This window comes from Mytilus galloprovincialis, chromosome 4 (assembly GCF_965363235.1).
Source record: "Mytilus galloprovincialis chromosome 4, xbMytGall1.hap1.1, whole genome shotgun sequence".
NCBI lineage: Eukaryota > Metazoa > Mollusca > Bivalvia > Mytilida > Mytilidae > Mytilus > Mytilus galloprovincialis.
Window position 1 is genome coordinate 39,578,546 of NC_134841.1, and position 22,069 is coordinate 39,600,614.

The 22,069-nt window shown below is 30.7% G+C and overlaps 1 protein-coding gene across 2 annotated transcripts in view; it reads right to left on the bottom strand.

Annotated features, from left to right (window-relative positions):
• Positions 1-19,189, bottom strand: part of LOC143072120 (uncharacterized protein KIAA0825-like) — a 32,322-nt gene extending 13,133 nt beyond the window's left edge. Inside the window, exons 1-17 of one of the 2 annotated variants that reach the window (XM_076246923.1) lie at positions 19,039-19,189; positions 17,708-17,899; positions 16,901-17,072; positions 15,664-16,546; positions 15,015-15,158; positions 14,118-14,147; positions 12,247-12,473; positions 11,340-11,483; positions 10,759-10,880; positions 9,950-10,103; positions 9,435-9,625; positions 8,889-9,068; positions 8,048-8,179; positions 7,654-7,744; positions 4,681-4,871; positions 4,000-4,054; positions 1,692-1,744 (exon numbers count right to left, since the gene is read on the bottom strand). In XM_076246923.1, coding sequence (XP_076103038.1) covers positions 1,692-1,744; positions 4,000-4,054; positions 4,681-4,871; positions 7,654-7,744; positions 8,048-8,179; positions 8,889-9,068; positions 9,435-9,625; positions 9,950-10,103; positions 10,759-10,880; positions 11,340-11,483; positions 12,247-12,473; positions 14,118-14,147; positions 15,015-15,158; positions 15,664-16,546; positions 16,901-17,072; positions 17,708-17,850 — 2,912 coding nt within the window. In that variant the 5' untranslated portion in view covers positions 17,851-17,899; positions 19,039-19,189. The remainder of the gene's footprint in view (positions 1-1,691; positions 1,745-3,999; positions 4,055-4,680; positions 4,872-7,653; positions 7,745-8,047; positions 8,180-8,888; positions 9,069-9,434; positions 9,626-9,949; positions 10,104-10,758; positions 10,881-11,339; positions 11,484-12,246; positions 12,474-14,117; positions 14,148-15,014; positions 15,159-15,663; positions 16,547-16,900; positions 17,073-17,707; positions 17,900-19,038) is intronic. The other variant, XM_076246924.1, reaches the window with a different exon arrangement.
• Between the last annotated feature and the right edge of the window lie 2,880 nt (positions 19,190-22,069).

The window sequence follows — 22,069 nt, forward strand, 5'->3', positions numbered from 1 at the left end:
AAGTAAGTTCTACAGGATAAATTTCTTTAGTATACATACTGAAGTCGTCATTATTTAGAGCCAATATATCATCCAAATATCTAAAAGTATTGTTAAATTTTTGTATCAAATGTTGTTTTGATGGGTCTTTGCTAATTTTAGTCATAAATTGTAACTCATAACAATACAAAAACAGGTCCGCAATAAGTGGTGCACAGTTAGTCCCCATTGGAATTCCAATAACTTGACGATATACGGAATCTCCAAAGCGAACAAAAATGTTATCAAGTAAAAATTCAAGTGCATAAATAGTATCAAAGCATGTCCAATTGACATAGTTCTTTTGTTTATTGCTACTAAAAAATGATCTAAAAGAGTTTGAACATATGTACTCGCATTCCGACTTTTTAAATGCCCAGTTAATTAGGGATGTGAATTTTTTCTTAATAAGAATATGAGGCAAAGTGGTATATAGGGTAGAAAAATCAAAACTTTGAACAGATTCAAAATCACCAATATATGCATGCAATTTATCAAGTACTTCCAACGAGTTTTTGACACTCCAAAAGTAATTAATTCCACTATTTTCAAAGGCCTTATTTGAACAATTTATTATCAGGTTTTTTATTGTACCAAGTGTACTAGTAAGTAAAACAGACAATTTAGTAGTTGAACAATGGCTGGAAGATGAAATAAATCTATATTTGTAAGGTTTTTTGTGCAGCTTCGGAAGCCAGTACATAGTTGGGACTTTCATTGTGTTTGGTTCTGCTTGTAAAGAAGTAGCTAAAAGTTTATGTTTGTTACAGATGTCGTTTTCTGAAAATGAAGTCAGTTGGAATGTTGGTGAATTCGTGATTTCCTTTTGCAGAACCTCTATATAAAATTTACGTCAAACAATAATGATATTATTAGCAGCTTTATCAGCCGGGACAAAAACAAATTCCTTGGCTAGTTCTGTTAGTTTATTTTTGATACGCGAAATAGGGTTTTTATAGTTTTTGTTGAGGGTAAAATGTTCTTTAAAATGTTGTATTCGAATATCAACTATCTTCATTACTGAATTAAAAAAAGAGTCCAAAGATTTTCTGTCAGCTTTTTCCCGTTTTACCCATTTCAAACAGTAGGCGCGGAGTGAGTCGTTGATGATATTACGACACTCATTCCAGTTAATAGTTGACGGGGGACGATATTTAGGTCCTTTACTGAGGAATGATTTTAACTCTCGGTCGCGAACGATGTTAAGGTCTCCTGTTATAACATGGGAAATTGGTCCATAGGTGTATTCTGAATTACTGCAATTACACGACATAGGTGTATTTTCAGTGATATTTACATCTTTACACAATTGGCTATAATTAAACACATATTTTCGGGTAGATTTCTTGTAAATATAACAAATGAGAGGGAGTTCAGTATTATCAAAATATCCAGGAATTTGGTCTTTAACAGAATGGTCGTTAAAAATACCGGCAATATGTATGTGACAAACAGGAAGTACATAAGTGACAAATGTGAAAATGTGTCACATGGTTTAGCTTAACAACATGAAACTTGGTACAAATATAGCTTTGATTTGTAGTTCCTAAGAAAAATGTGACAGAAAATTGATATGGACAGTTTCAAATCAATTTGGAAGTCATTTAGCTTATGAATTGTTTTATATCAAGACTTTTTTTTTTAGGTCTTACCACAGCTTTCACCAAACATACCTCAATACAAATGGTTCCATTAGTTCAAACAATGACTCCATCCATACTGGAATCTGAAAAAAAGAAAAGTTTGATTAAAATCATGTCTAATGAGTGTTAATTTAAGAAAAAGCGCTAGGTACTTGTTGCTGAATACAGTGTGTAGTAGTTACATAAAGAAATATGTTTTTCACTTTTTACCTGAACTTACATTTACACTATCTTACTGTAAATCATGGGAATAATAAAGAGTCTTTAATTTTGTACTTAACAATATTACCAATAACCTTTTTTCCTAAATTAATGAATAATACAGTGATTCTTATTTTGAAGAGAAAATCCAAAGTTACTGTTATTATTGCACTATATATAGCATAAAATCCTGATCCTTTTAAAGATTTGATAGACAAGTAAAGTATTGATAATTAAACTTTTAATTAACAATCAAAAGTCTGAAAGATGTGAAAAGTTTTCTTGAGAATACATAAATAATTCGATTTCTGATTAAGGATTTATGAGGTTTCCTTGAACAGCATTGCTCAAGGTGTATGGATTTCTGTCTGAAACATAATAAAACTTGCTAGTAAGATATGTTGTGGCATCATTTTTATTCACTAAAACATTATCACAAACTTGTGATATTTTATTCTCCCTCCAATTGTCATCCAGTTTATTTGTTTGAATAAGAACTCATCAGGAAGAAAAAGGTCTGTGTCCAGTATTATTCTAGCAGCTATCATTTACAATTAAACTGTGTCAAATTATCAAGCTTTTTAGCTCACCTGGCCTAAAAGGCCATGTGAGCTTTTCTCATCACTTGGCGTCCGTCGTCGTCGTCGTCGTTAACAATTTTTCAAACATCTTCTCCTCTGAAACTACTGAATGGATTTGAATGAAACTTAAAATGATTGTTCCTTAGATTATCCTGCACAAAGTGTGTGCTTCGATTTTTGATCCGTCAAAAAACATGGCCGCCGTTACTTAAAATAGAACATAGGGGTCAAATGCAGTTTTTGGCTTATATCTCAAAAACGGAAGCATTTAGAGCAAATCTGACATGGGGTAAAAATGTTCATTAGGTCAAGATCTATCAGCCCAGAAATTTTCAGATGAATCAAACAAACCGTTGTTGGGTTGCTGCCACTTAATTGGTAATTTTAAGGAAATTTTGCAGTTTTTGGTCATTATCTTGAATATTATTATAGATGAAGATAAACTGTAAACAGCAAAAATGATCAGCAAAGTAAGATCTACAAATAGGTTAATATGACCAAAATTGTCAATTGACCCCTTAAGGGGTAAATGTCCTTTAATGACAATTTTTCACAATTTGTTCATCATATTTGCTAACTTTAAAAAATCTTCTCCTCTGAAACTACTGAATGGATTTGGATGAAACTTAGCATGATAGTTCCTTAGATTATCCTGCACAAAGTTTGTGCTTAGATTTTTGATCCGTCAAAAAACATGGCCGCCCTTACTTTAAATAGAACATAGGGGTCAAATGCAGTTTTTGGCTTATATCTCAAAAACGAAAGCATTTAGAGCAAATCTGACATGGAATAACTATATTTGGTACGTGCGTTCCTTGCAAGGTCCTCATGCCTGTCAGACAGTTTTCACTTGACCTCGACCTCATTTCATGGATCAGTGAACAACGTTAAATTTTCGTGGTCAAGTCCATATCTCAGATACTATAAGCAATAAGTCTAGTAGATTTGGTGTATAGAAGAACTGTAAAGTGTACATGTCCAACTGGCAGGTGTCATCTCACCTTGACCTCATTTTAATGGTTCAGTGGTTATAGTTAAGTTTTTGTGTTTTGGTCTGTTTTTCTTATACTATATGCAATAGGTCTACTAAAATTGGTGTATAGAATGATTGTAAGCTGTACATGTCTAGCTGACAGGTGTCATCTAACCTTGACCTCATTTTCATAATTCAGTGGTCAAAGTTAACTTTTTTAGTTTTGGTCTATTTTTTTAATACTTTGTGCATTAGGTCAACTATATTTGGTGTATGAAAATATTTTATGATCTATATGTCGGTTACGCAGGTTTTATTTGAACTTGACCTCATTTTCACAGTCCATTGCTAAGTTTTAAGTGTTTGTGTTTTGGTCTCATTTTCTTTATTTATAAACAGTAAGTCATATATAATTGTTAGCTGTACATGTTTGCCTGGCATGGTTCAATATGTTCAATAAGGCATTGTTTACCAGGTGAGCGATTCAGGCTCTTGAGAGCCTCTTGTTTGAGTTTATACAGCTTGAATGTCTTGACTTAGTATTTATAAGATACACAGTTTCTCTGTTAATAATTGTACTTACAATGAAATCTTTCCCTGGCATTGTCTTTGGTTCAAATACTTTCCAGTCATTGCATCTGAAAGTACAGATCATTGATGAATAATAGTTTAAAACTGTCACTTATAACTTTGTGTGAATAGCATCGAGTTCATATAAATCCTTGACATGCTACATTTATTCTTTAAGCAAAAAAATATATATTACTATGAAGAAAGACCCATTTCAAAGGGAATTATATTTGGTTATGTGGAATAAAATTTAGAAATGCACATGAAGTGAATCATATTTTTCTTGCATATCTATCATCATGATAAAATACATATATATATTGTCATGGAACCAAGTTCAGAACTATGGGAATCTTTTACCTCATTTGTAATTCAAAGTCAACTGAGTTGAAAGCAATGAGAATTAACTGTAATTCAATAAATTTGATGACATGTTGTAAAATATAGCATACTTGACAAATTGATAAATATTATAAAGCAGATAAATTACATTGTCATGCCATACATGTCAATCAAAAACATATTTCATCATTCCAGGTCCTTATAAATAACTTACTATATGGTATAGGTTTTCCTCATTTTCGAAGGCTGTATAGTGACCTGTAATTGATCTCATAATTTTCAATTGGCCTTAAATGCAAGGTTGTTATTAAAAAATATCATACCACACCACCTTCTTTTCATGTGTACTTACCTGTCAATAACAGGTAGGATTGTCTTTGCCACTGCATCTGGGAAGTGTGGACATTCTGATAAGACCCTAGTCATACACTGGAATGTTTTCTTCACATTTTCCATGGAACCTGTCACTGTATGTCCATCTTCTCCCGCCACACACTGTGTCAAAACTAAGATGGCTAAGGTATAGTCTTTCATCACCAAGGACTGAAAATGGAAAAAAATGGTTATCAAAATAATTTTTTACCATATTGGAAATAAATATTATATTCTTTGTTTTATAAAATTCTGATTTTTGATGATTTTTTTATCTTTGACAAAGGCTATCAACTCTTACAGTGAGTTGCTTGTAGGTGTTATGGTAAAATTTTACCTATAGCTCAACCTGTGTTTAAAATTGTCAACACAATAGGGACATTTAAATTGACCAGTTGGTATTGTTAGATTTAAATATACCTTGATTCTACCTGTACAGATTTTTATTCACCTAACCCAAAGTTTCAGCATGCTTTTTTCCTGAAGATTTTCTTACCTAGGATTATTCTATCAAAAATTGATAGGGAAGAAAATAATTTGGTTTTCATTGTTTTAAATCCCTGATATATTTGATTTATCTATTTTTTACCTAAAATTCTAAATCAGTAAAAGATTAAAATAAATATGTATTACTATGTTTGAAAATTTAAACTGTTTTTACACCAAAATGCTTCTTTAAAATTCGAACCCTTATACATAGTATTGTCCAGCTGCCAGTGAAACAAGAAATAGCTGTTCAGGGTGTTTACAGTTCAAATTTTCAGAGGGATATGTTGTTTTTTTCTTCACATGACCCTTCAAGATTCTCATTTTGGATTATTATTTGCAATGTTTTAAATCTTTTGGTGTCATTGTGCATACAATATTGGATTTATTTTATTTGAATTCACTACTCAGACTTTTTATAGCAATTTTGCTTCTTAAAATGTGATGTGTTTCTTTCAAGATTTTATTGTCATGAAGGACATCAAGGAGGTAATAATTCATTCAAACCGTTTTGTGGGGCTTACATATGATGTTGTACATATAAAATTCGAAATAATTTTGGAGTATACTTTGCTGTGTTTTTTCTTTGAAATCTATTATAATATTAGTGGGAGTTTTGTGCATAAAATGCTGTGTTCACTAAAGGAATTCAATTTTTCATACGATGGGATTTAGTTATGTCAAAGATTTAAAGAATTCAAAACTGGAATTCAAGTAGGAGATATAGTGTGAGTTCATCCAACATGTTTCTGTGGCTTTAAATGTGATTTTTGAAATATTCATTATTAATTTTGGGATCTATTACAAATTTAAGATGATTCCCTATTTAAATGGGATCTTGGAAATGAAATAAAATGTTAAAGTAATGCAGTGGATATAGTCTAATCTAGTGATAAAGTGAAAAATGAAAGTAAAATATTCTAAAATATTCCTAACGTGAGGAAATGTTTTTTAAAAGTGAATGTGAAATTGGAAATAGTCATTATAAAATTCTGAATCAAATATTGTTTGATTTGGAAATTATTATAGGAAATGAAATAAAATGTTGAAGTAATGCAGTGGATATGGTCTAATCCAGTGATAAAGTGAAAAATGAAAGTAAAATATTCTAAAATATTCCAAACATGAGGAAATGTTTTAAGTGAATGTGAAATTGGAAATAGTCATTATAAAATTCTGAATCAAATATTGTTTGATTTGGAAATTTATTATAGGAAATGAAATAAAATGTTTACTGTGGATATATTAAAATCAGGTGATATATAGTAAAAATATAAATAAAATATTACAAAATATAAGTGAGGATAACTATTTGGAATATAGTAATGGAAATGATTCTGAATTATGTATAGATTCTGCACCTGTTAAATTAGGATGTATATAATTGGAAGTTAATCAGAATTTATACTATGGATTTAGAAAAAAATCTAGTAAAGTAGTGAAAAATGAATAAAATTGGGAATTATTTAAAATCATTGGAATTCTGGATGAGATGTCAAATATTAGTGTAAATAAATTAATGAAATTGTTTATTCAAATATGATTTTGAGGTTTCATTAAAGTGAGTGAAATATCACGGCTGGATTATTTAGGGTATTAAACACTGCTAGTAGTGGCTATGCAAACATTTAGATGAAATGTAGTGCATTTTAGGTCATGCAATTTTAAATTACATGTAACTGCAAGAAAATAAAATATATGATATAGTTATTCTTGTTTGGCTTGATCACTCATAAGATTTTGAATGACAGTAAAATAAAAATTTCTCAATAGAATAATCCTAGGTAAAAAAAAGTTCAGGAAAAAAGCATGCTGAAACTTTTGGTTAGGTGAATAAATTTTTTTACAGGTAGCATCAAGGTAGATTTAAATCTAACAATACCAACTGGTCAATTTAAATGTCCCTATTGTGTTGACAATTTTAAAAACAGGTTGAGCTATAGGTAAAATTTTACCATAACACCTACAAGCAACTCACTGTAATTAAAAAAATTTGTTCCCTTTATTCCCTGAAGACTTTCTGAATTATGGCTTCATTCAAATGCAATCAACATCTTCAAATGTCATTGCTCGCTTGTCAATTTAATGGAAAATAAAAATAAAATGTATGTAGAAATATTTGTTCTTGCTTCTGAAGCCAAGTTTTGATGAATAAAACTTTGAATAAGCCTTCCTCTCACCAATTTTCAGGAATCTCTTGCTAAAAAAAATTTCAAAATAAAAAAATCCAATTTTTGCCCATAAAAAAATAATCAATTTGGAATGGCCTTTATCTGTTATTATAGTCATTTTTACAAAACATTTATTTTTTTCCAATCCAAATTTAAGAAAAACATTGTATAAATCTAGACATCAGCGACATTTGACTTATTTAAGTAAATGTAATTAACATCAATCCAACAATGCCTTGTAATTGATAGTTAATATTTTTTAAAAGTCTAGTCATTCAGAATTTCTTTTATTTTACCTGAAGTGTCATTGCCCAATCTATTTCTGGTTGAGTTAGTAATAATTTACATTGTATGTATACTGCAGTGGTTGTCTGCATTACATCATACCTTAAAATAAAGAAATAAACCAATTAAGATAGTATAACATATTTCTTACATAGCATTTTCTTCATCAGGACTGTTTTATGGGTGATGAATGAATCCCAAAAAAGTTCTACAAACAAAGAAAGTTTGATTTGTTTGTATTTCCTGTAACTTATAAATTATTTCGCCAGCAATAATAAGCTATTCTTGACTAAAAATGTAGTGTGGAATGTGGTAAAAATTTTAATATTTTCTTTCAAATAGCTATCCAAATGACCACAACCCACCTCGTTTTGCATTATCCCCTATTTTCTTCAGAACACTTACTGTTTTAAACTTTTCTGGAACACTCCTGGCTGTATCCATGACAACCAATCAGTATTGGTGCCTGCTGTGTTGGCCACTGGAGAAAACTGGCCACCTCTCTGTGTTTTTTCCATGTATCCTTTCTTAAATTCTCTATAACATACATGTATATCAATAAAATTGTATGATTTGCTATAGTATTTATGTGATTGCTAACAATATTTTAAGGACAATTCACTTTTAATCAATAATCTTTTTCTATATGAATTTATGTATTATATGTGAGCTCCAGTTGTAAAAATAAAAATAAAATATGTGAAATCTAAATTAATAATAAATTTATGGTTTTTCAAGAATGCATGGGGACATGTGAGGCGCTCCTTAAATATCGACCACCACGAAATTTCAACCTTTCCTTTGAAATATTGTTCTTACACATATTCAAGGAAAATGCCTCAACCCATATTCAATTAATTTGAGTGCCTCATATCCCAGACAATGTATACTTTAGTCTGTAATTCAGAGGTTGTCGTTTGTTGATGTGTTACATATTTGCTTTTCGTTCATTTTTTGTACTTAAATTAGGCTGTTAGTTTTCTCATTTGAATTGTTTTACATTTGTCATTTCAGGATCTTTTATAGCTGACTATGCGGTATGGACTTTACTCATTGTTGAAGGCTGTACGGTGACCTTTAATTGTTAATTTCTGTGTCATTTTCTTATTTATATTGAAGTTTATTTTCTGGATATATACACAAAACAAGCAAACTACCACAAGACTAACAGATAGCCCCATTAACTGTAAAGGGATGCCTTTTCTGACCAAAGTATAAATCTATAAACCTATAATGTAAGAATTACCTATAAAGGATTTCCAGTGGTGAGCTAACAATAGCCATGGTTGATAGTAATGTAGTACACAGGTTCTGTATGTTGTAGTGTGGGATATGAGAATCACCTACGTCCAATATCTGGTACAATGATCGACATGAATGAAATAACATCTCTACTGTACATAACAAAACAGTAATAATATCACATCTGAAAATTAAATAAATGTTATAATTTATACATGGCATTCTTTACAAAAGCTATATAAAATTAAAAGTCAAATGTCTTATAAAAGTTTAAAAAAAAATATGTTATTGCACTCCGAGTTTAAAAAAAAAAAAAAATCTAATTATTTTTAAAACTTGAAATTGTATAGCATTATATATAAGATAATTTCTACACATCAATATTAAATAACGATTTATTGTCTCATATCATTTAGAAAAGTTGCTGTAAAGATATATTTTGTCAGGTATTTTAGGAAATAGCCAACTCTCCCCTTAAACCCCTAACTCGGCTAACTATAAATATAATTATATGAAAAATTCAAAATTTCTATAGCTATCTTTAAAATACCTGAACTGAGGAATGCGTTTATAGGAAGGCTGAGCATGAGCATATCTCTGTCCCAATATCTGTAATGATTCCTGTAAAATTTCACCAAATATTTTCTGACCGAGTCTTGGTGGACACATTGTCCATAAATCATACTGAAGACCTCTCATGTGATAATTCCACATCTGTATGGGATAGGAACATCTCTCTCCCTGTAATACAAATAGTAATTAAGAATGAAAAACCATTCAAAAGGGTTAAATAGCAGTGTTTTAACCAAAGTCTGCTTTCCAAAAAGTTTCCATATAATTTCTTATAATTTTTAGCAAATATTGCAATAATGCTCATTTTAAATTGTGATATCAGGAAACATATTTTCAAAATGTTTTAAGTGCATTTTTTCCTTTCATAAAACTCATCTACTGGGCTAGTAGTCACATGTTTTGCAATAAAGAATTGAACACATTTTTATTTGGAATTTATAGTATCTTAGAACCATCTATGGCCCTGTTTATTTCACACAATCTTTCACTAACCTCATGGAAATCCTTCATGTCCGCCCAGTTATAACTTTCAGCATCATGTAGTATACTGGTAGCCATATAGTTTTTATGTATTTCTATCATAAGTTTAGTGACAACATCTACGACTTCAACAAACTTCTTATATGGTTCTGCAAATATTCTCTTACTGGAATAAAAATAAAACTATCATCAAAGATAAACATAAGAAATATTCATATTGTTGTTAAATCATAAATTACACCCATGTTTATTTATTCAGTGGATGATTCATGATTTACAAGAGGGAGTAGCAGCCTAAAACTACAAAAGTGTACTAAAGTTCATGAGTGGTTTTTTATATAGATTAGACAGTTGGTTTTTCTGTTTTAATGGTTTTACACAAGTCATTTTTGGCACATTATAGCATGATGTTCGGTGTGACCCAAGGCTCTGTCTTGAAGGTATTCCTTTGACCTGTATATTAGTTTACTTTGAAGAATTGTGACTTTGAGGGAGAGTTGTCTCATAGGCACTCATACCACATTTCCTTATATCTATAAAATATCTAATTTCTATAGCATAATGGTTGTGAATAAATTCAACAGAATCTATCAAAGAAATAGCATCAACACTCAATTCTACAAATATAAAAAAAAATGTAGACATGTCTATAAACTTGCTGTCTGTAAACAACTATGATCAGCATGTATGGATATGTGTTTGTGTAAGATTCAGACACAAAAGTGGCTGCTGAAACATATCCTTTTGCATTACGGGTTATAAATATAATTTGTAGACAAGAGATCGAGCTAGAGAGAACTATAGACTAATTATACACATACCTGCTTTCTTCTGGGACCAAAACTGTCTCATAATACTGCAACTGATTTCTGACATAAGCTGCACTGGAAAGAATGGCATACAAGCTTTTCATTGGAGCATTTCTAGGAATGTCACTGCATAACTGGTAAAACATAAAATTATAATAAAAATAAAATTCTACAAAAAAATATATATAAACTGTAAATTCTGTAGATAGAAAACAGGGTTCATTTTGAATTAACAAGGTTTTCCAAAATTTTTCTTTATGCAAGACAAAAATAAATTATTTCATTGGTAAATAAGTTTTTAAAATATATTTCATTGTTCATTTTTTTCAGAATTTGAAATTTTTAACTTTTTGCATATATTGTACTGTATTCAAATATATTCTACTGGTAACGTTCTTTATTGTTCACAAGTTTTGGCCTTGAGCAATGATTTACATGAAAGTGAAATGTTGATGAAGGATAAATTCTGTGGTAAAATATCTGATGCAAAAATTCTTCATATATGGCATTTGAAAATAAATGTTTAAACAGGAGGTACCCTTGTTAAATAAACATGTAAGTTCTGTATACATAAACAAACTGAGTCAACATACCTTTGTCAAATGAACATGCAAGTTTTGTAAACATAAACAAACTGAGTCCACATAGGCTGTTCTAACACAATGCAGTGCTCCATCATAACCTGCTTTAGCAAAGGGTAACAGGAAGTCCAATTCATTCATAAAATCTAACACAGCCTGCAATGTAAAACGTCTCCATTATTATTACAATATTGGTATGCTGTAAACATGTACTAAGGGTAAATTCACTTATTGGCAACTTGCAAGGAAACTTTCATTCTCACTGTGGTATTTTCTAAATCTTTTTGCAATAAGTAACACATATGAAAAGCCTGTTCCCACCTTTAAATATTTGCGTTTTTTGAATTAAAAAAACAAAAACGTATACTAATATTTGCATGCATAGAATTTGATCAAACATAATCTGCATACTGTGGATTCTTAATTTTCGTGGGTACCAATTTTCCTGGATTAAGGAAAGCTTACATGTTTGTGGATATTGAATTTCATGGTTTTGCCGAAATCTGCATGCAAGCCTATAGAAAATTTAGTATTTGTTGAACATTTTAATTTCAAGAGAAATATCTTGCTTCATAAGGCTTGCAGCAGACTGCATATAGATACTGGTTAACTCAGATTCTGAATAATATCTCCAAATAGAAAAATAGTATTCTGCAGACTTTGCATTATCATTTAGCAACTAAAAAATCGGACTCAGTGTGATAATTTAGTAAAAGACAGGATATATTCATATTTCATAAACATATGCTTCAGCGATCTCTTGTATTATCAACAAAAATTTTCCCACAAAAAAGGGGAATGGTGCTGGGCACACTAGGACCTCCTAAATCCGCCTCTGATTATCAAGTATTATAAAAAGATATTACAGTAAATAGCAAACATCAATATTAGTCTAATAATTCTAATAACTATTTCTAACCTTAGTAACAAATTTAGGATAATCCAGTTTTCCTCCCCACAACTCTTCTTTGACAGGTTCAGTAACTAGGACATGTAGGTGTGTCCAGTCAGCCAATTCTTTATCCAATGAAATTTTAAACTGATTGCGTATTTGATTATTGACAAACTGAGCAAGGTCATGACCTATCTTCTTAAACATTAACTTCCATTCCCAACGAAGTCTTTCTTCCCTGGATTTTTCCACAACTATAAAATATAAGAAATATTGTACTGATACTGAGTATTAAAAAATAATTGTGTTACTTTTATATAATGAAAAACCTTGATCACTCTGATGGATAAGATCACCATCATTTCCATTGATATTGACCTTGGTACAGTGTATAGGAGTTATAAATTACAAACAAATGCTATAATTTTTATGCTTATGTTTTTTCTCTAAATTTGCCCCATTCTTGGAAATTCAAAAACACAATCATTTAAAAAATATTCCCTTTGAATGCTCTTATCAAACCAACAAACTTGGTGTCAAATATACATTTGTACAAGACTAAAAGAACAAGATCTTTTATTTGCTTTCAGTGTGATATCATTTGGCCAGATATGTATAAACAATTCAAGAAGTCTTCCAAAATAAAGAATAAATTATGATACAGTATGTGGTCCTGAGTATAAATTCTGCCATGTATGAAAGTGTTTTGGAAAACCTTCTCTTAAGTTACAATTATCAACTACTTGTTTGGTACAGACAGAAAGATCATGTACCTAGAGATGCATGTGGCAGTGGTCAATAAAGCTTATCCATAACCTCAAAACAAAAGCTGCAAGTTTTTGAAATTGTTCATGGTGTTTTCACCTAGATTGTGCAAGCTAAAACATTTAATGGGGTGCATTTTTTAGCAGCTTTTTTGCATGTTTTTTGGTTTTTTTTTAGTTTGTGTAATAAATTGTATATCTTCTTTTTTCTTTTGGTTTACACTGCTGATGAACTTAGGATTAGGAGCCTTTCTTTCATTTCTATAAATATTTTTTTTAAATTCTTCAAGCATTAATGTGTCATCACATTTAATTGAGATTATTCATTGAGAAAAAAGCTTCACCAATGACTTAACCTTTATCATTATGGGTCATTTGTATATTTAATTATGTTAAATGAATTTGTCTTTGAACATTTGATCAACAGGTAGCAACAAGGGTTAAAGAACCCTGTTATGGTCTGATGTTATACAATGTTGCACTCATGATTTAAAAGCAATTTAGTTAAGCGGTTAAAGACATAAATAAAAACCAACACAGATATGGTCTATTGAGTTGCAAATCAATCTTTAGATTGAGGAACCAACAGTAATCAAGTTGTAAATGTTTCTGTTAATTGATGCACAGTAAGGAATTTTTTATTATATTTTCAAGAAAACTATGCATACACTGTTTTACACAAACAAATCATTTGTATCATGTTTTGATTTATGACTAGGCTATGCTTTGATTGACGAAAACACATCAATTGGGCTTCTCAATTTCCTTATGGAGTTTCAATATCAAGTATTCATTATTTACCTGATTGGTACACCACTGCTTTAGAACTTATTTGTGGGAAATAGATTCATTTTGGGACTACTCATTGTTTTTAACAATAGAACACAATGAAATTCCCATACTGATGTCATGCTAGGTATACTTATTGCTTAAAATTGATTTTCTGTATTGTAAAATAATCACAAATAAAAAACGAAGATATCAAGACATGAGCATTTTGAGAAGAAAATTAACAGATACATTGTAGTTCCTTAAATTAAATCTGTTTGTTTGATTAACTTGAATCAAGAATGCCCCATCCCAATGCATCTCTTTTCAACGCCATTTAAAGTGCTTGTAAATTAAATTTGTTACCTTTACGTCTTGTAGATACATATGATGCAACTAACAATATTTGTAAATACAACATGTAATATTCATTTAAATATTCTTTTTTGATTGTCAGACAATAGCATAGAATAAATATTTGCGTAAGTTTTTGCCAGAAAACAAATAAGATTATTATCAATCATTTTAATAATGTTTTTATATATGATTTTAAAAGTTTAAATGCAAAATGTGTGTAGTTGTACATGGGAGATAACTCACTTAGTAGATAGGAGATAACTCTTAAATTCCTAAAGTATATTTATCTTTCATTAAGGATGTACTTAGGTGAGGTTTTGGAATAAGTGTCAAATGTTCGGACTCCTTAGTGTTTTTCCATATAATACAAAGTGAAATATTTTGCCCCATAACACATATTTATCTTTTAACATAAGACTTAATTAATAGCTCTGAAAGGGTCAGTTGACAAAATTGAAGCAGATTTTTGATTTTCTTTCTTTTGATTTGAGACCCAAATAATACCAATGCAAATATAAGGTAAAAGTCAGAGTCAGCCTTTTCCCGCCATATTTTATAAATCAAATATCAAAGGAGCTCTATGACCTATCAATATTTCTAGCTTATTTTGATCCTTAACTATTAACACTATTTCAGCTTAAAGTATCAATTTTCTATTTTTTTAATTTTAACTTAGATCACCTAAGTACATCCTTAAGTTTTAGAATCCCCATTCCCCTTAACATATTTTTATTACATATATACATTTTAAAGTGTTCTAAACTGTCATTATATATAACTTTATGAAAATGGTCTGACAATAGCATCAACTTTCAATATTGAAAATCAATCATCTAAAATTCAGACAAAATTCTTGTGTCAAATGTTTCAACATGCATTCCAACATTTTTTTGTCCAATAACCAACCTTTGGGTGCTGGTGTGTTATCTGACAATCCAGGATATGACCCAAATGATGAGTTGAGACTATCAGTAAAGTCCTCGAGACCAGATCCTGTATAACTCATTGGTCTTCTAGGTGGTTCTGGACTGGAACTGGTTTTCAAAACACCTGTAAAATGTGTATGTAATTGTTAATGTGTCTATGAATACAGTCATCAAATTAATCACACATTTATTACTATAACCTTTTTTCATTCATTTGAAAATTTGACAATTTAGATTTATAATCTATTTATCGTTTCTAATATTATAAATGTACTGTGGATTAATTATTATCGTTGGGATACTTATTTTCTTGGATTTCATGGTTAAAGGTGAACCAGGAATTAAAATGTTCGATGAAGTTTAAATTTTTTATGCTTGTTCATGCATATATATAATGTACATACTTTTGTAAACCAGGAATATTATGTATAGAATCATTGTAAGTGTAATTATCCATCTCATTTATGTATACATGCTGTACATAATTTGCAATAAAACTTCTTTCTTTCGTGTTGTATTTTCTCAGCTTTATTTCTTAAACGTTTTAAGGTGACCAGTTTTTAATAAACTATATATGAAACAACCAATAATATTTCCCTCCTACCTATCATGTGACTGTATTTGTTTACCTTTTAAGCTTCCCTTCCTTTTAATCTTCCTACTAGGTAACCCTGATGAATCCCATGCTGAAGTCTGTATTAACTTTTCAACATGTTCCTCTATGTAAAGTATTGAGTTGACTACATTTACAATAGAAGCAATGTAGTCTCGAGGTAGTTTGTCCATAGCTGCTGTTATACTGCTAAAGCTTTTAGAGGAGGGCAGAGAATCACTACTCTCATTTCTAACAGGGAGCTTGGCTCTACTACTATTTTTTGACGATTTCTGATTCATAATTTCTTCAATATCTTCCCAGATGTCCTCTACAAGGGCTGACATTTCATCTGAATATTTCTCCAAGTACATGTCATGCATGGCTCGTGCAATGTTAAAGGAACGTTTAAAAACTCCAGAATTGAAAACAATGAAATCTTCCTTGATCATTTTCAATATGATGTCTGCTAGGTAGCAGCAATTCTTGGTCACATCAACAGAACTGAAATTATCAGCATTAACACCAGCAAGTAAATTTTGAAAACACTTATCAAGTTGTAGCGACCTCAGTGTCTGATATTTCACTAGGACATCTTCAGTGGGATATAACACAGAGAGACTCTGTAAATGGTTCACTCGCTTTTTCTCATATAAATCTATACTTAACGGTTTTGCACTGACTGGTATATTTTCTAAGGAATGTTGAAAATATTGTTGGAAGCGCCGGGCTATGTGTTCCCATTCTTCGGTCACTTGCTGTTCCACACTGTCAGTGACAGTGTTCAGTGATGTCATGGATTGTAGTGGGTCTTTATTGGATGATTTCAGTGGCAATGTCAGCCCCTGACAAGATGACAGGGACAATAAATCCTGGAAGATAATTTCTTCACTGCCTGGTGTTTGTTGAAGAGTACTGGACTAAAAAAGTATGGGAAAATAAAAATAACTTATTGTGCTGGGGTACATCATACTTTCTTACCTTAAATATTTAAAAATAGTATAAGTATACAATAGATGTAAAATAGAGACATGTAAAAGAATGAAAAACAATGAGAATTTTTTGCACTATTTATTTGTTTTTTTATTTCAATTTTCTTCAGATGTTCACAAGACATTCAACTGAAAGTAGAATGCAGTGTTGTTAGATAATGTTAATACAGGATCTATATTTTAATCAGATTGCATAATTGTTTCCTGTTTCCCTTAGAAACAATATTTGGTTTAAACAAGTTGCACATCTTGAGAAAACTTCTACATGTATTACCTACTTACCACATGACTTAAGATTGTATTGATATCATCAGCCTCTGGATCATAACATGAATCTTTCTCCAGTAGGTGTGAATCTAACATGTACGTAATACAATCTTTAGGGTTGTCTGACTGCTTGTTGCCTGGCATGTCGTTACATGTCTTCACAATACCTTTCAGACAGTCTGCCATTCTGTTTATAAAAGAAAATACATTCATTGATTTTAGTTTGAAATGATGGATATTAACTTTATTAATACTATGATATAAATGATATATGTACTGACAAAAATAAAAAAAAATGTGGAGTAAATTTACTGTTTCTATTTTTTGTATTATTATTAACTTCCTTAACTTCATATTTCACTTTGAAAGAAAAAAATAATTTGTAAAGGCCTGAAAAATTACATAACAACTTGTCTGACACCACATAATCAACAGATTTTAATTTTATGAAATAAAATTTAAAAAAAAATTAAAAAATTATAATTTCTTATACCAGTTTCATTGATTAGTCTCTGTCATCGGAAAGATTTCTTTTAACAAGGTGCGCATACTTTTAACTTCATTTCAATGTTATTAAGCAGGTTAATAAACATATCAATCAAAACAACTTTTTTGTTAATGGCATATCAAATAGTTTGTAAATGAAATTAAGTATTGAAATAGAGGCAAATGGTTCTTTTACCTTTTTTTTTTACATCATTTTGGTAACTGCCTCTTTGTTTTATACCCACCAACCCCATAACAAATTGCTGTAAGAAAAGAGTTGTGTGTTAATTTTCCACTCAAATAAATTACAAGCATGTCAGAGTTTTATTGGCTTACTGTTTATTCTTTGCCTCTAACTGTTGATCCAGGTCTGCTATAATAGAATCAAGTGATGTCAACCCTGGGATACCTTTCTCAAGCATGGCCTTCACTGGGGGCATCCTTGCAGTCGGTAACTTCATTGGTTTAGGTTGACTCATTTTCCCCTTTTAACAGCAAGATAGCTCAAGGTTTACAACTTGGAATCACCTAAAAAAATTCAGCAAGATTTATAATGACAGACTTTTATTTCCTACATGTATGTCAAAATTGGTGTACGCATGGAAGAAATAAATTAATTTCTACACTCAAACCTTCAATTTCTAAAGATTAAAATAGGTGATTTTAAGAAAAAAGGGGCATATTTTCCTTTTAGCATACATTTTGTACATGTTGCATCCCGCTTCATCTACTTAGTAAGTGAATTGCCCTTTTAGTAGTGATGTTAAAGTGTCTTTTTGTGTTATTTTAGTTAATTGCTTAATTGCTGTTAGCCAAATTAAAAGTATAAATAGGCCATTCATACATGTATGTAGAGTAAATATATGTTAAGTATGTTTAAATGAACATATGTTCCCATATTTTTTCACTTTATTCATTATAGGTTGAAAACTACAGACAAAGTTTAGATGTTGATGAAGTGTCCTATATTTTGACTTTAATAGTGGAACCTTAAACTAAATCAAACTAAACTAACCTGGAATGCATATTTATATATAGGACACTATTGACCAAAATGAGTTATTATATACTGTTTTTTTTATTTATAATTCACGAAATGGATATAAATTTGTGCAAAAAACAAGAATGTGTCCATATAGTACATGGATGCCCCCCTGGCACTATCATTTCCTATGTTTAGTGGACCGTGAAATAAGGGGTAAAACTCTAATTTAGGATAAAAATTAGAAAGATCATATCATAGGGGACATGTATACTAAGTTTCAAGTTGATTGGATTTCAACTTCATCAAAAACTACCTTGACCAAAAACTTTAACCTGAAATTTGCACTATCATTTTCTATGTTCAGTGAACTGTGAAATTGGGGTCAAAACTCTAATTTGGCATTAAAACTAGAAAGATCATATCATTGGGCACATGTGTACTAAGTTTGAAGTTGGTTGGACTTCAACTTCATCAAAAAAACTACCTTGACCAAAAACTTTAACCTGAAGCGGGACAGACGGACGGAAGAACGAACACAAAGAGACACACAGACCAGAAAACATAATGCCCCTCTACTATCGTAGGTGGGGCATAAAAATAACCCATGATTTTAAGGATTGGCTTAAACCTGCAAACCCATCATACATGTAGCAGCATAGAAAAATTATATACTAGTTCATACATTCAGGCATTGATCTTTTGCATTTTTCATCTTGGCATATTTCATTTTAAATTTTATGTTGACTTTTTTTTCTAGAATATGGATGCTTTTCAGTAAAGCGACATGGTTCTCTGGTGAATCAGTGGTGAAATCGTCTTGTTTTCGCAACTTGATATTTTCGGAAATAAACAATGTTGACTAAACATAAATCAATGCCGGAACAGTGCGGTATTTACGGCCTGTTTACCGTGGTTGACATAAAAATGACATCGATATTTGCAACACGGTGTAATTATTTCCAGAGTCTGTCAGAAAGTACTCTATATATATTTCGGATATTCCAAGAATAAAAATCATTATTGACGAATAACTGAAATCAAGTGTGAGTTTACATTCAGTATTTAAAAAAATAAAAAAAAATATAAGTTGAAAATTCAAATGGAATACCATATTTTGTGTTTTAAATCTCAGAGTGACTTGACTTTCCCTTTTTAATATTATTATTTTGGATCACTTAAGCAGCCAAATTAGTCTAGACTAAAACTTAATAAACTTACTTTTAGTTTAGCATATTGACAATTTGTTTATTTTTTTATTTTATCAAATTTTAATTTCCCTATACTGTCAACTTTCCATTTCTGTGTAGCAACATCCCAGCGGCACCAGCATATGGAGTATATGTGTCTCAATTGATACGTTACTCTAGAGATAGCTCAAAGTACGTTGATTTTGTTGAACGAGGAATACTGAAGACAGGGCTATGAATCAATCAAATTAAGGTCATCACTCAAGAAATTTTACGGTCGCCATCATGAGCTGATAGGCCATTATGACAAAAGTGTGTCAGAAATCATATCTGATATTCTTCCTCAGTCATAATAACCTTCCATCATTACCGAACTGAACAAAGAAATAACACGACGGGTGCCGTATACGGTGCAGGAAATGCTGTAACCCTTCCGGAGCACCTGATTTCACTCCCGGTTTTTAGTGGAGTTCGTGTTGTTTCTTAACTATTATTTATAACTGTTGATGTGAATGTCCTTTGGTTTTGTGAGTCTTTGTTTACTCCTAGGTTTTGATTGTTATTGTCTTTAAATTAATCATATGGCACTACTGTGGAAGGGGGAGGGAACCCGCACTCCACTGTAGCTAAAAGTTATGGGGGAAAAATAGAATAGGATTTTGTTTGGTTCAATCACTTTATGAAAGTGAACTGAAATAATGAAATAATAACTCGTTTTTAGTAGCCAATTTGGTTCAAATTTGTCAAAATAAACACACACACACAAAGATGTTCACTTCGTCGACTGATTCGATTAGCAAATAATCAGTCTCGTAAAAGATAAAAACGATAATTAACTTATTTTTTACATATCGTGATGATACGTGAAATCAAACAGACCTAGAAGAAATCCATTTGCACAAGGTCGCTATCTATTTATATTTACCTTTATGTTTATATCGGATTATGTGAAAGTCTTTTGATGTCATCTCGATAGTTAATAAGTTCCCTTGGCATCTAGACTAAAATACACAAGAACATACTGTTCCCAGTTCTCAACTTCTGATTAATTGTTATGATCATCAACCGTATCAACAGATATTTTGTCTCAATTTCTTAAACTTATATATACTTCAGCTTGAAAAAGTAACATATTCTAGAAGCTCCATGCAAAAATAAGTATTATAACATGACAGTTACACAATTACGGACGAGAAATTAAGAACGTTGTAGTTTAGTGTATAACTAGATTAATATTTGGTTATTAGTTAAATTATTTAAAAAGCGCCGGAAAGACCAAGATATTCTCATTTCCGACTTCCACATCATCGTTCAGGTATTAGAGCAAGGTGTATATGGCGATCAACCTTAGCGATCAGCCTTCGTTTGTTTCCATTACAAAACATTCAGAATGGTTGGGAAACTATTTTATTTTTATATTAATTAAACTAAAATACTATTTAAACTTAATTTAGTGTTATTTTTTTACTTTCAAATAAAAAAATTGACATTATTCTGTAAATCGGAATAAACAAATTGAGGGAGAAATTATTTCGAATAAGTTTTCAGTCAAACGCATGTGTGATCAAGACAATCTAATATTTTTGGGAACCACGATTGCCTACATACTGACACTGACACTTGAACATAGAAAACACTTTTAAGGATGAGACAACGACCATGCTTACAGTAGTGATTGGGTTTTTAGATTAAGTAATATATTATTGTGTTATTTTTTCAATACAGCAAATGAATAAACTGACCACTGTACTATAAATTAAAAAATTTATACAAGACAGGTTGAAAATCTTGTCTCCTAATTTCCAGGACTACATGGTATATTATGCAGGAAATGGTTGTGCTATACTTGTGTCACCTTTGGCAAGAGTACCTAAATACATGAAATAGGATTCAGATATACATTTCAACAGATATTTAATTTCAGTTGTTCGTTTGTTCATTTTATCCATCTCATAAAATTTGTAATAATAACAATTTGTAAATAAAGGCAACAGTAGTATACCGCTGTTCAAAACTCATAAATCCATGGACAAAAAACAAAACCGAGGGAAACGCAATAAATACAAGAGGAGAACAACCACACAACATCAAAATGCAACACACATAGAAACGGACCAAGCACCAGACAAAATCCCACGAGAGCAACGTCAACAAACATAACATCTAAACCAAACACATGAATTTGGGTTAGAAAAGTACCGTGACACGTCTTACAGTAATGTGAACCCACACTCAATAATAAGAGGAAATGTAACACACACTGAAATGAGCTATGCCATATTCCTGACTTGGTACAGGACATTTTTATGATATTTTAAATAAAACTTAAAATAAAGAATGTGATAAATGTTTTTTGAATTTAAACCATATGATCCAATAGACCTTATCGCTATTTGAACGCCATTTAATGAATGGCTGTTATTTATTTTGAATTTATTGAACCATAAAACTAGTTTTTGACTTCTTCCGCGAAGCGAATTATGTAAAATGTGAAGAGTCAAAAATTAGTTTTATGGTTCAATAAAA